The 16022-nt window shown below is 36.9% G+C and overlaps 1 protein-coding gene across 3 annotated transcripts in view; it reads left to right on the forward strand.

The window, feature by feature from the left end:
* The window catches only part of LOC150110590 (phosphatidylinositol-3,5-bisphosphate 3-phosphatase MTMR4), a 360520-nt gene that overhangs the window by 153318 nt on the left and 191180 nt on the right, over positions 1 to 16022 (forward strand). For all 3 annotated transcript variants that reach the window (XM_090399896.1, XM_090399904.1, XM_090399910.1), the window contains exon 9: positions 12517 to 12702. In XM_090399896.1, coding sequence (XP_090256022.1) covers positions 12517 to 12702 — 186 coding nt within the window. The remainder of the gene's footprint in view (positions 1 to 12516; positions 12703 to 16022) is intronic.

Below are 16022 nucleotides of genomic sequence, written 5' to 3' on the forward strand. Positions count from 1 at the left end.
CATTTAAGAAGATTTGCCTCGCATTTAGTGTTGAATACTACGGCTACTCCTTCTTTTCCTTGATTGTCATTGCCTGAATATAACATTTTATATTTAATGCTGAGAAAGATCTCGCTTTTTTTTTTTTTGTTTCAGTCACCCCTATTATGTCGATCTGGTACTTTTCCAATTCCTCAGCTAGTTCCATTTCATTGCAATTCAGGCTTCTTATGTTGATAGTACTGATCTTGAACTCTGGTGATGTTGAATTGGGATGGGTTTTTAGGATTTGTTCCAATAGCTGACTTTTCTCTGTTCACCCAGGTTCCCTGGCAAAAACAACGGGAGACTTGTTTAACTGGACGACTCCCCAGCTGCCATGAAATTTTGTGATGTTGTACCATCATTTTGTATTTTGGTTTAAGCCAATAAGAATACAATTTGGTCGGCTAAATCTTAAATTGTCAGTCCATCCTCATTCGTTCAGTGTCCAGGTAGATACCTAGTAGGTGCACCATTCCTTTAAAGGCTATGTGGAGATCTCCTCTCAGTTATATAGCTTTGATCCTTAAGCAGTTGAAGAAACAAACCAGAAGTAAAGAACTAGGAAACTGTGATGGTTAATTTGTGTACTTTTGGAACAAATTTTTAATTGCTGTACAGTAAGGATGTTAACTTTACCAAATCTGATACACTAATATAGTAGCAGTACTATTTCCAGTCCTTTGTGGAATTACTGAATCATCATGGGAGGCTAAACTTCCCCCAGACTATAATACATGTCTAACCTTGAACACATTCATATGTTCACTCAGCTAATTTGTTGTCTGTATGAGTATTTTTCATTTTCAAATTTTCATTTGTTTCACAAGAGCATTCATTTTTATTTTTTATTTTTTTTCTATTAACATCACGAATTATATCTGGTAATATATGTCTTTAATCTAAATATTAACCAACAGCATGCCTTAAACATGTCCTCTACCTGTACCTGTAAAAGAAAGGTGAGAGGGAGGGGAATCTGACAGAACATTTCTTTGAGAGGGTTTCAATTTTATAGAAATTATTACCAAAAGATTTGTTGAAAGTAAGCCACAAATATTTCATGCTGAAAATGACAGTACATATCAGCACAACTATATTACACTTGACAAGAAATTATAATCTTGTTTCAATTCTTTATGCAAGCATAAGCAAGCAGTGTTTGCACGTGAAATATCTTTGTAACTAGATAACTTCACGTGCAAACTTCCTTTATTTTCAGTTTGGGTAATGGATTAAGACAAGAATATACCTGCTTTCTTCAAGTATGCATAGTCTTTCCATAAATACTGTTATAACTTCTACATACCCCTGCACAGCAAATATTTGCATGTTTATCAGTAGAGAGAGAGAGAGAGAGTCTAGCTATATGGGTTAACATGCAGTGGGGAGATTATGAGAATTGTGTAGCTGTAATAGCACTTCACAAGGTTGGAATGCAGCCACCTTTATTTCCGACATACTAAAAACACTCGGGATCAGTAGTTTGTGTATTGGACTTATTATTATTATTACTACATGACATCTTCAGGGAGTCCAAAGACTCATTGAGGTACGAGGGCACCTACTCTACAACTGTCTCCACCACCAACTACAACTAACCTCAACTACACCTATTACCACCACCAGTATTTCCACAGACAATCACTAACATCCATGCCCACGGTGGGATTTGAACCCTTTTTTGGCTGGATGTGCTAACCACTCAGCCAACCAGGTGCTATTAACCATCATAACAATACAGAAGACGTATCTGATCATCAAAGAACAAGTTGACCATGCTGTATTAGGATGCAACAGCTTGTGAGGGCTGTGAAGGCACGCCTCCTACATAATCTTGTGAGAACGTAGAAAGTAATGTCATGAGAGATTAACATTTCTCAGAGAACGATGTCATATGTACTAACTGACCTGGGAATGAGAGCCTGTCGTCATTCCACTGGATGCTTCCTAACACCACAACTTACATAGCAGAGGGGGGATAAAATCAAAGGCACGACTGTGGCAGTACACGAACAACAGATAGAAAGATATCCTTTTCTTAGATGAGAAGATTTTCATCATTTAACCACCAAAACGATCAAGTATTGATCAGATGATTGCACAACACCTGCCATAGCCCCTAGGATTCAGAGGTCATCACCCTGCATCATGATGGTTTGATGGGGGAGAGTGGCATATCAGGAGAGTATTCAAGTTGCATTTCTGTGAGAAGACATATGAGGAGGGTATTCAAGTTGCATTTCTGTGAGAAGACATATCAGGAGGGTATTCAAGTTGCATTTCTGTGAGAAAGATATCAAACCTCTGCCAAATTGTATCATGACACCATTGTTAATAATTAGAGATTTTTATATAGATTTAGAGATATGTTTATATAGAGGATATTATCATAATATTAATCCTACCGGCTGTGCCGTTGTTTAAATATAGAGATGATCTCTGTTCAGCAATTATTTTTTATTTTCCGAGTGCTTTTATTTATTTATTGCACAAGGGTTCACTCCGACTGGGGCAATGACCTCCTTTTTACTATTACTTTCAGAATCCAAAAATCACTGACTCAAGACCAAAATACAAAATAAACACATTTAATAAAACACAAATATATATATACACTTCAAACAACTTTACATAACTATAACTAATTACAGAATTAATTGGATCCAAGGCCTTTTTAAAAATAAACTTACACTTAAGACTAGACTAAACGCTTTGTTTCATAATGACAAAATGTTCATAGCCAGTTTCTTTCTCTGTGAAGGCCCTTTTCCGAAGATATATGAATTCATTCTTCAGAAAAGGGCCCTGACTTGATCATTTTCACAGGATCCTTTCTCAATACTTATGTAGCACACATTAATTCTTTCTGACACAATTCTGTCTCCTCTCTTTTTAGTAGAAATAACAGTTAGATTCGACCTCCTTAATACAGATGAAACTTCTTAATGAGAGTTTTCTCAAACATTCCTTTAGAACTTAAATAGCACATTTCTTCTTTTATTCACTAATGTTTATTGACAGTCTCAACTCTTTCACTTTAAAAGACTCGCAGTTCTATGATTCCCTTTTCGGAATCTGCTAATCTTCCAGTTAGCGTTTCCTCGAATATTCCTTTTAAAACATCTATAGCAATATTTTCTTTTAATAATCAATACTTATTCCACTTTGAAACTTCATAGTTCCACGATTCCTTTTCGGAATATACTATTAATTTTCTTCCAACTGTCACATAAAAAAACTCAAATTCCTCCGAATCTAAATATCTGCTGGTCTGTGTTCTAATTTCTTTCCGAACACTGTCTTGTTTCCTCTCCCATTGCCTCGATACCGAACTTGTCAGCTGTCAATCACACATCAAACTTCTCTGCAAGCATGCGCATGCCTTGAAAGTGGCAAGCAAGAAACTAGGTATGATGTCACACTTTGTCTCCGTTAGCGACAAGAGAAGTCTTCATAAAACACAACTTTTGATAATTTTAAATTACAATAAATCCAGTAAGTACATCAATTTTTAACTGCTTTATATATCACAAACAATTTCAATAACGGGCACATCGCAAGTGCCGACAATGCGTATTATGAAACTAAAACTAATAAACATACTAATATAAACAATATGTAGAAATATTCAGAATTTTAAATTGGATTCAGAGGTCATCACCCTGCATCATGATGGTTTGGTGGGGGAGGGTGACATATCAGGAGGGTATTCAAGTTGCATTTCTGTGAGAAAGATACCAAACCTCTGCCAAAATGTATCAAGACACCGTGATGGAAACTGTCGTACAGCGCTGAACAACACCTTGTTTCATGGTAGGCAGTGGACCTTTCAACAGGACTCACCCCACCCCCCCACCCCTCCCTGGTGAGGACCAAAGGTGAGGACCAAACACACGACAGTGGTTGGAGGCAAATGTGCCCGACTATATGTCACAATCTGATTGGTTTGTCTAGAAGTCCCAATCTGAATCCGTTTGACATCAAATTGTGGTCAGAGCTTGAGAGAGTGGCCTGCAAGCAACAACACCCTGTCATCGCCAGCCTGAAGGCGGATTGGGAGCAAGCAATGTGCATGCTACCATTGATATGTGGCCTCACAGACTTTGGGCATGCATGAGGGCAAAAGGGTAACATTTCAAACATTGAGTGCTGCTACGTGCACATCATGCATGTGATTGGTGTGTGCTGAAAGCTGTAAATAGATAGCTGTAAACTGATAGATTAAAGATTTATGAACTGCTCAAGTTGTAACAGTATTTATGACTAGACTAAGTATATACATTTGTACATTAGTGGAAAGACTTTCTACACATACCATGATTAAGCATTCAAATAATCAGAATATAATACTTGGTTAACTGATAAATGTAAGTGCCATACTCTAGGTTACATGCAATTGAATAATTATGAAAATAGATAAATAAATATATCAGATATCTTCCAAATTTTTTAGTTTACAGGCTATCGTTCTGATTTATGATGTAATAGGACTTTCAGAACAAACATTCATATTTAAAATTACTTCTATGAATTGTTGCATATCCTTCCAGATTTTTTGTTCACCCTTGACACCCTGCTGCGTGAGCAATATGTTCACTAATTATTTTATCTACGGTGTGGGTGGTTGATCCAGAATACATTAATATGGAATCTGATAAAAGCCAAGTAAATACAAAGGAGAGAGTTTCTTAAGTGGTTGTTGGAAAAAAAGCCAAATTTTTTTTTCAGAAGAATAAATGTCAGTATAGTAATATGTCAAAATTCTAATGTTTGATTATACCTGAAACATGCGAGATAGCAACTCTCTGGTGGTAACCTGTGGTGTAAGACAAAGTTGAAAATACAATGGATTTAAATAGCAATTCCCACCTCCCTTCCCTGCTGAAACTTTTTTTGAGAATTATTCTCTGAGTCTGTTACTTGGATGATATTTTTGTTATCTGGCCACATTTTAAAATTGAATTGATCATATATTTATAACATATCAACAAGCCTTTGTCCATTAACCTGGCATTAGTAAGGTGGCAATGTCACAGTGATTTCTTTCTATATCTTTGAGGGTCTGTGACACTCCACCCTTCTAATGCTGGGTTAATCAAATTTGCTAGGGAATAGGATAATGCCAGTAGTTTGCCTTTCTACTGTCAGACCACAGATGCAAGACCCCTTGGCACTTCTGTGCATGGCATAAGAAGGTTAATCTGTTCCAATAATAAATTATCAGTAATGAGTGTTTTTTTATTATATCTCAAAACTGAGAGGAGACCTCCACATAGCCTTTAAAGGAATGTGGAGAAACGACCAGGGCTTCTGACCTAATGTCCAGTCCTCGCATTCTCGTGGTGCACCCTGTTGGGTATCTACTTACTGAACGAACAAGGATGGGCTGGCAATTTGGATTTAGCTGACCAAATTGTATTCTTATTGATTAAACCAAAATAAAAAATGATGGTACAACATGACAAAATTTCATGCCGGCTGGGGTGTCGCCCGTTTAAACAAGACCCCCATTGTTTTCTCCAGGGAACCAGGGCGAACAGCGAAAAGTCAGCTACTGGAACAAATCTGAAAACAAACCCCAACTACACGTCACCAGAGTTAAAGATTGGTACTATCAACGTAAGAAGCCTGAAAGGCAAAGAAATTGATCTAGCTGAGGAATTAGATAAGTACCAGATTGACATAATAGGGGTGACTGAAACAAAAAAGACCAAAACTGGTGAGATCTTTCTGAGCAATAAATACAAAATGTTATATTCAGGCAATGACAATCAAGGAAAAGAAGGAGTAGCCATAGTATTCAACACAAAATACAAGGCTAATCTTCTTCAATGGCAGTCAGTCTCAAGTAGAGTAATGTGAGCAAATATGAGAATGGGGAACTGGACAATGAGACTTATTTGTGCCTGTGGTCCCACAGAAGGTTCTACTAAGGTAGAAGTGGAGGAATTTTTTGATGCTTTAGAAAAAGCAACTGACACAATGAAAAAGGAAAAGTTGGTCCTTGTTGGGGATCGAAATAGCAGAGTAGGAAATGATTGTGAGATACAAAAATATTTTGGGAAAATTTGGAGAAAAGAGCAAAGCTAATAATAATGGCAAATATCTGTTGGATTTCTGCTCAGGACATGGACGGTTATTACTAACACCATGTTCCAACATAAAAATGTGCACAAATTCACATGGAGACAGAAGAGGCAAGGAATAAGAAAAGTCTCATTGACTATGTTATTGTTGATAGTGATGTTTTCTCCCTGGTGCAGGACACCAGAGTGTACAGAGGATTTGAAATTGGAAGTGATCACTATTTAGTCTTGAGCAGGATAAAATTGAATTTCATATTGAAAAGAATGACATGTATGAAAGTTTTAAAGCGAATAAAAGTTGAGCAGCTCTCAGATGTGAACTGTAGACTAAAATACAGAAAGATTATTGAAAAAAAATGAAAGAGTTTGAGAACAGGAATCAAAATTTGGAGATTCAGTGGCAAACTCTGAAGAAAACATTGATTGATTCAGCCAGAGATTCATGTGGTGAGGTTGTCTGCAAGGATAAAAAAATCAGAACTCCCTGGTGGACACAGGAAGTTAAAGAGGCAGTGAAGGAAAAGAAGAAAGCATATCAAAAGTTTCTGTCAAATAAGTCAGCTTGTGCTCGTAGAGAATATAGAGACAAATGCAAGAATGCTAAACACTGTGTAAAACTAGCTAAACAAAAGTCATGGGAGGACTTTGGCAAGAATATAGAAAATAAATATCAAGAAGACGGCAAAATATTCTGTAGGTTGTTGAAGAAGCTTAGGAATGGAGGAAAGAGTGCTGTAAAAGGAGTTAGAGATGATAAAGGTGACATGAAAACGGGAGAAAAAGATATTCTTGAAGTATGGAGTAATTACTTTGAAAAACTGCTAAATGAAACAAGCAGTGATGATAGCACAGTGGTAAAATACACTGACCAGGCATGCAGTCAGGAATACATATCCATACTTGAAGTAAAATAAGCCATCAAAGGCTTGAAATGTGTGAAAGGCAGCAGGATTAGATGATATTCGACCAGAAATACTAAAGTATGGTTGTATAAGAGTTTTACAATGGCTGCACTGCATAGTTCAGAAAGCCTGGACAGAGGGACGAAGTCCCGATGATTGGAGTAGAGCTCTCATAGTACCCATATATAAAAAGGGAAATAAAACTGAATGTGAGAATTACAGAGGTATTTCCCTACTGAGTGTTCCTGGCAAGATCGATGCAAGTATACTTGAGAAACTGTTGAGAAGAATTGTGGAAGAAAAACTTGGTGAAGAACAAGCTGGATTTAGGCCAAATAGAGGCTGTCTGGATCAGATCTTCGTTTTTCGACAAATAGTCGAGAAAGCATGGGAATATAACAAATATCTGTATTTAAGTTTTGTCGATTTGGAAAAGGCATATGACAAGGTGCCAAGAGGGAGAAGCTATTCAATATGCTGCAGTTATATGGTGTCAATGGGGCATTATATCAAGCAATACTTAGTCTTTATTTGAGTTTTAAGTCAGCAGTTAGAATTGAAGGAAATACAGGAAGATGGTTTAATGTTAAATCTGGTGTGAGACAAGGATGTACATTATCCCCTCTATTATTCATTATCTATATGGATCACATTATAAAGGAAAGTGGTATATTAAACATGATATCAAAATTGGAGATGTTAATATCAGCTCTTTGCTTTATGCTTGTGATGTTATACTTCTAAATAAATCCGCTACAAGTCTGCAAGATTCTCTGACTAAATTGAATAGCTGTTGTAATAGATATGGTATGAAGGTCAGCAATAAAAAGACAAAGACAATGAAAATAGGCAGAATCATTGAAAATGTCAACTGTGTTTAGAATGGAGAACCTGTGGAACAAGTAAAACATTTCAGCTACTTAGGCACGATTTTTACTGAAGGTGGTAAATTAAATATGGAAATAGACAACAGAATCAACAAAGCTGGTATGGTAGGAAGTCAATCGAATAAATTCATATGGAATAAGAGAGAAATTAGTCGGAACACTAAATTAGCTGTATACAAGACAGTGTTCAAACCAGTTTTAACTTGTGGATCTGAGAGCTGGGTCAGAAATAAAACACTTGACCAAAGACTAGAGACCACAGATATGAGAGTCCTGAGAAAGATTATAGGCATTAACAGATTGCATCAATGGCAATATCATATTAAAAACGAGGATTTTAGGACAGAACTTGACATTGTAAGCATCCAGGAATGCGTTAGCAGTGCTAATCTCAGGTGGTATGGTCACTTAAACAGAATGGGCGAGGAAAGATTAGCAAACAAGTGTTCTCTACCAGGTTGCCAGGAAAACGACCCAGAGTAAGACCAAGATATAGGTGGATTGATGCAGTACAAAGTGCCGTAGACGATAGAAATATAAGATCTGATAATGTTGGAGTCTTGACAAGTAACAGACTGATTTGGAGGAAAATTGTAAATAGGAATTTAGTAATGATGTAATTTTTGTCATGTAGTACTATCATATCCTGCACACCCCTTGAGGGTACATGGCAGGAATTTGATGATGATGATGATGAAAATTAGCTTTTCTTTTATGAAAATTCTAGTTTTTAAAGTGGTAACTGTTTTGTTGGTAACTGTACAACAGTTGGAAAATTTTATGTATAAAGTACTTGATTTCGCATGTTCGTGACGAATTCATACCTCGCTTTATTCCTCCCCCCCCCCCTTCAACATGAATTGATTCTTGGCACTGTGCCAGCATGGGTTCCTTCATCTGTGGTTTCACAGTAGTCATCATCATGCTTAGCTGTATCTCCCATTGGAAAAAAAGTTACTCAACCTGTTGGTAGAATTTTGAGGAGGTATCATCGTATACCAGCATCTGTTCCCACAACAAATTTTCTGGTTTTCTACCACCCTCCAAGGATAAACTCTCCCTTATTTCTTTATCTAGTATTTATTAGGTTTCACATGAATGTCATCTGTTGTATTTGAGAAACTAATGCCTCTATGGAGAAAATAATTAAATAATGTAACTGCCGTATCTTTTAACATAAATCTCACAAGTCAAGATGTTGACACTGAACACATCCTTCATTAAAAGGATAATGCATAGAAGAGTAGTTTCAAACATGAATGCTTGAGAGCTCTGAAGACTTATTGCAGTATCCTGATTTAAATCAGAATGATGGCTTATCCATTCCTAAATTTGAAAGATTCTCATTCTTAATAAAGGTAATAATTTTTGATTATTCAATTGTGCAATGTAACCCTTTTAGCATGTGTATGTGTTTACTTGCCTTTTTTCGATTGAGTGTTATATTTTGCAAAGTTTGAATTCCTTCTTTTAACTGTTGATGATGTACTATTATTTCCTGTATTTGTTTTTAATCTCTACTTAAAAATAGATAACAGTAAATGCAGCTGCTTATACTTTAACTGAAAATTACAGTGATTGTATTTATCAGTGGAGGTATCATTTTAATGATAACTAATATTTAAGGAATTGACAGCGTATACTAGAAATATAGATTAAATAAACTTTAATATATACTTTCCAATATTTCGGCGAACGTCACGTTGCCATCTTCTTGGGAACTTACTACAAAGACACATGCTCACAAGTACTAATAACAGCAAATGAGACTGAAGCTGGGAAGCTAGCGTTTTCCTAAAGTCCTGATGGTGCCCCCTGGCGGGTTATATTGGTAGTTCTTGGCCTTTGGGCTGAAGTTCTTCTGATAAAAGTTTCCCAAATTTGGGGCAGTCTCATGCATCCAAATTTGTTGAGGTTTGGCATGTTCCTAAGGGCCGAGGCTGATTCCATGAATAGTCTTTCATACTTGAACTTGCTGCGGTGTATTACTTTGGCTTTCTTCCATCTTATTCTGTGGCGAGTATCCAGAGCGTGGTCTGCAAGCCCAGAGTGGCTGTACTGGTGAAATCGGATGTAATCCTTGTGTTCTGAGATTCTGATATTTGCTGTCCTGCCTGTTTGGCCAAAGTAGGACAGTTTACAGCTGCAAGGGACCTGGTATACACCAGGTAGGTCTAGGGGAAGTGGTTGGTCTTTGGTGGAGCGGATGAGGGGTGCCAGTTTTCTATGTGGTCTGTAACACGTGGTCAAGTCATGTTTTTTTAAGATTTTATTGATTTTTTCCGAGGTGCCTCGGATGTAGGGAATGGTGATGGATTTAGAGTAATCTTTTTTGTGAAGGGGAGGGGGTGGTGGGTTGTGGATAACTGGGTTAAGTATTTTTTGGAGAGGGTAGCTGTTGGCTGAGAAAGTGTCATGGATGTGATTTAGTTCAGTGGTTAGGGCTTGATCATTAGAACAGATTATTTTTGCCCTGTTGAATAATGTTTTAATAACTCCATATTGTTGTGAGGGGGGATGGTGGGATTGTTGGTGAATGCATCTGCCTGTATGGGTGGGTTTTCTATAAACTGAGAAAACCAAGGTTCCATCAGGTTGGCGGGTGACTAGTGTGTCTAGGAAGGGGAGGTTATTGTTTTCCTCTTTTTCCAGGGTGAATTTGATTCTAGGGTATTGGTTGTTTAAGTGTGTTAGGAAGGAGAGGAGTGAATCCGGGCCATGTGGCCAAATAGCGAAAACATCATCAATGTAGTGAAGCCATATGGTAGGTTTTTGTGGGGCTGAGTTTAAGGCTTTCTCTTCAAACGTCTCGTGAAGAAGTTGGCCAAGGGTGGTGAAAGTGGTGAACCCATGGCTGTCCCCTCTATCTGTTTGTAGAATTTTTCCTGCCAAACGAAATAGCCTGAGTCCATTGTAAACTGAAATAGTGCTGAGATATCGGGAGGAAATTTAGCTTGGATTAGCTCTAAGGTTTCTTTGAGGGGGACATTCGTGAATAGGGAGGAGACATCAAAACTGACCATTATGTCATTATGTTGGAGTGTAAGGTTTTCTATACTGGCTTTGAAGTGGGCTGAGTTTTTTATGTGTGATGGTGTATTGCCAGTATAGTGTGAGAGCGCTTCGGCTAAATGCTTGGCTAGTTTGTAAGTGGGGGAATCAATGCCATCCGCTATGGGACGTAATGGCACATTTTCTTTGTGTATTTTTGGGAGCCCATATATGCGGGTGGGTCTAGAGTTATAGGGTTTTAGTCTGTTGGTAATCTCCACAGGCCAAGAAGTGACCTTCTTAAGGAGCCTATGGAGTTTTCTAATTTGTGAGTTGGTGGGATTGTAATCAATGGGGAGGTAAGTGGAACGATCTAATAATAAAGCCTTGAGCTTACCTGTGTAGTCTTTAAGATTGAGTACCACAGTGGCGTTCCCCTTATCCGCTTTGGTGATCACTATTTTTTTGTTTCTCTTCAATTCTTGTAGTGCCTTGTATTCACTAATGGATATGTTGGATTTTGGAGGTTTTGCTTTATTGAGAACACAGGCTACATCCAATGTAATATCGTTGGCGATGTGGTTTGGAAGTTGGCGAATCCCGCGTTCAATTTGGATCATTAATTCCTCGGCCGGTAATTTCTTAGGAGCAATGGCGAAGTTGTGAGCACGTGACAGAGCGTGGAGTGCTTCAGGCTGACGAAAGGTTAAGAACAGTGTTGGTTTGTAGTTTAGGTTTGGACGCAGAGTTCTTTATTAATTTATCAAACTTGTTGATATGTCGGCTCCATACTCGTTCAAATTCTTTTTTAGCTGCCGTACACGAGACGTCATGTAGGACTGACCAAAGCTTGTGATTCAGCGTAAGTGAAAGCTCATTTTCTAGCGTTGAAATAGCTCTGTTTATGTCGGCTAGGGAACCGCATGTAGCGGTAATTTGCTCCCGAAGTAATGCCTGGCTAGCACAGTTGTAAATACGGAGAGCTTTCTGTGAGATGAAGCGGTGTTTAAATTTAACACAGTTCGGGATGACTTGATTATCCCGGCAGCGTTTTAGGAATGCCAGACGGTTAAGTTGTCTGGATAACTTCAGCTTCAGTTTGCTGTAATGGCGGGCCTTGCGTGCGAAGAGATCTCCGTGGATGATCATTATTCTTGTTGAGAGGCTTATACGCTGGTTAAACATGATAACTAATATTTAAGGAATTGACAGCGTATACTAGAAATATAGATTAAATAAACTTTAATATATACTTTCCGATATTTAGGCGAATGTCACGTTGCCATCTTCTTGGGAACTTACTACTTACTACAATGGAGGTATCATTGATAAATGATACCTCCATTGACTGAATTGTGGATGGTTGACTGAATAAATATGAATTGCTATCTTCAGAAGTAAAAGATAAATGTATGCTTTTTTTTCCCCTTCTCTCTGTCTTCTTATAGACTAGATTCAATTCTTTCAGTAAACTAGATCATTGGTAAATTACTACACAGAAGTTTGCTCTTTAATATTAAAAACTAAGAACTAAGATCTCAGCGAAAATTTTATGAAATAACATTGTTTCCACGCTTAACCTAGATTATGGCCACTGTTTTATTTCAATACCCCTTTTTAATACAGGGTTTTCAAGTGTTAGTTGAAAGAGAATGGTGTGACTTTGGGCATAAATTTGCTGATCGTTGTGGTCACAAGCCAGGTGGTGTGGATCCCAATGAGCGATGTCCTGTCTTCTTGCAGTGGATGGATTGTGTATATCAGCTTTTGCATCAATTTCCATGTAGTTTTGAATTTAACAAACAGTATCTTGTAAGTTTGTTTTTTTTGTTTTGCTAACCTATTTTTTAGAGTGCGATTAGTGTACATGTATGTCTATATTAAATTTATTCTATATGGATAAGGAGTTGTTATAAATGATTTTTAAAATATTTCTGATGGTTGACTGAATAAATATTTTCAAAAAAAAAAAAAGAAGCAAAATTCTGATCTTAAAGCTCTTGCATTTTGCTGTGTTATTTTTTTTTTTTATTAATGAAGGATAGATAAAAACATGGATTCCTGCAATAACTTCAACTAACTGGCCTACTACTAACATGTATATGAACTCGGAATGCTATGTAATTAATCTTATACATTATATATATATATATATATATATATATATATATATATATATTTCCGGAAACAGTTCTTTTCGTTTGTTGAATGTGGGTTTTTTATGATAATCACATACGCGAAAGGTTGCTCTTGTATTACATTAATACCATATATATATATATATATATATATTTCCGGAAACAGTTCTTTTCGTTTGTTGAATGTGGGTTTTTTATGATAATCACATACGCGAAAGGTTGCTCTTGTATTACATTAATACCATAGATAGGTAAGATATTGAAGTGAAAGAAACAAAACATGTTAGCACTGGGTTTGAAACTTAACAGATTTTACACTTCATTAAATATATAACGGAAAGACTGAAAGACAGCAGCAGAAGATGAGTTATTTTTGATTTTTATGGTGGAAAGATATCAAAGATCATACTGCATCAGGACACAGGTTACAGCAGTACATATGGTAAATGGTTAGTAGGACAATCATAAGCATCTGTGTTCCTGGCAGGATTTGAACCTTCAGCCTCATAGCTGGAGAGTGGATACACTAACCGGCCAACCAGGCCGTCAGTGCAGAAGAAAAATTTGTTCTGTGATGTTGAGTTCAAATGTGAAATATTGAATTGCCATATTTAAACAGATGTATGGAGATGCTGGTAGGAAATGCAGGTAGCAGAAGCAGTGTATGAGAGAAAGGGAGAAAATTGGTTGAGAGGTCATGAATTAACCCAGTTGCTCTCTTCCATAGTGCACTCCTCCCTCTCCATGTGGATACTCCTGCTGATAGTAGCGGTGACCTCCCAGTGATGGCATTAGCTCTTTTCATTTTTTCACTGTTACTGTTCTTTTTTTTGCTGGAATATTGACCAAATGTCCTTGAAGAAATGGAGTTGACAAGAATTGTTAATGTAATAGTGATCGTAGGTTAGATCAAAAAAGATCTAACCTACGATCAGAGATAAAAAAAAAAAAATAAGATAGAAAAATCGAAATTGGTAATGAAAAAACCCACAATAGAAGGTGAGGATATAACCATAAAGAAAAATAAGATAATAATGAAACGAATGTTGAAATAAAGAAGTATGTTTACATGGATGAATGTCTCCATTTCCTTATTTAACAGATACTTGATCTAATTTAAAATACAGAAGAATTAAGGAAATGGAGACAGTAGTTGCACAGATCATGTAGAATTTGTAGGAATGTGAAAGTTAGAAAAGCAATCAAAATATCAGAAACTATAACACTGCAAAACATAATAGAAAAAAAAAAAAAAAAAAAATCTGAAAACAATAAAATAAGAGCTACATAGAATACAAAAAATCATCATCATCATCATCAAATTCCTGCCATGTACCCTCAAGGGGTGTACAGGATATGACAGTACTACATGAAAAATTACATCATTACTAACTTCCTATCTACAATTTTCCTCCAAATCAGTCTGTTACTTGTCAAGACTCCAACATTATCAGATCTTATATTTCTATCGTCTAAGGCACTTTGTACCGTATCAATCCATCTATATCTTGGTCTTCCTCTGGGTCGTTTTCCTGCCAACCTGGCAGAGAACACTTGTTTTGCTAATCTTTCCTCTCCCATTCTATTTAAGTGACCATACCATCTGAGATTAGCTCTGCTAACGCATTCCTGGATGCTGACAATGTCAAGTTCTTTCCTAATATCCTCATTTTTAATATGATATTGCCATTGATGCCATCTGTTCACGCCTCTAATCTTTCTCAGGACTCTCATATCTGCGGTCTCTAGTCTTTGGTCAAGTGTTTTACTTCTGACCCAGCTCTCAGATCCATAAGTTAAAATTGGTTTGAACACAGTCTTGTATACAGCTAATTTAGTGTTCCGACTAATTTCTTTCTTATTCCATATGAATTTAATCAATTGACTTCCCACCATACCAGCTTTGCTGATTCTGTTGTCTATTTCTATATTTAGTTTACCATCTTCAGTAAAAATTGTGCCTAAGTAGCTGAAATGTTTTACTTGTTCCACAGGTTCTCCATTCACAACACAGTTGACATTTTCAATGATTCTGCCTATTTTCATTGTCTTTGTCTTTTTATTGCTGACCTTCATACCATATCTATTACAACAGCTATTCAATTTAGTCAGAGAATCTTGCAGACTTGTAGCGGATTTATTTAGAAGTATAACATCATCCGCATAAAGCAAAGAGCTGACATTAACATCTCCAATTTTGATATCAGGTTTAATACCACATTCCTTCATAATGTGATCCATATAGATAATGAATAACAGAGGGGATAATGTACATCCTTGTCTCACACCAGATTTAACATTAAACCATCTTCCTGTACTTCCTTCAATTCTAACTGCTGACTTAAAACTCAAATAAAGACTAAGTATTGCTTGATATAATGCCCCATTGACACCATATAACTGCAGCGTATTGAATAGCTTCTCTCTTGGCACCTTGTCATATGCCTTTTCCAAATCGACAAAACTTAAATACAGATCTTTGTTATATTCCCATGCTTTCTCGACTATTTGTCGTAAAGTGAAGATCTGATCCTGACAGCCTCTATTTGGCCTGAATCCAGCTTGTTCTTCACCAAGCTTTTCTTCCACAATTCTTCTCAACCGTTTCTCAAGTATACTTGCATAGATCTTGCCAGGAACACTCAGTAGGGAAATACCTCTGTAATTCTCACATTCAGTTTTATTTCCCTTTTTATATATGGGTACTATGAGAGCTCTACTCCAATCATCGGGACTTCGTCCCTCTGTCCAGGCTTTCTGAACTATGCAGTGCAGCCACTGTAAGACTCTTATACCACCATACTTCAGCATTTCTGGTCGAATATCATCTACTCCTGCTACCTTTCCACATTTCAAGCCTTTGATGGCTTTTTCTACTTCAAGTATGGATATGTATTCCTGACTGCATGCCTGGTCAGTGTTTTTTATCACTGTGCTGTCATCACTGCTTGTTTCATTTAGCAGTTTTTCAAAGTAATTACTCCATACTTCAAG

This window comes from Typopeltis vanoorti, chromosome 1 (assembly GCF_054136105.1).
Source record: "Typopeltis vanoorti isolate ZY-2024b chromosome 1, IOZ_Tvanoo_1.0, whole genome shotgun sequence".
In the NCBI taxonomy this organism is placed as follows: Eukaryota; Metazoa; Arthropoda; class Arachnida; order Uropygi; family Thelyphonidae; genus Typopeltis; species Typopeltis vanoorti.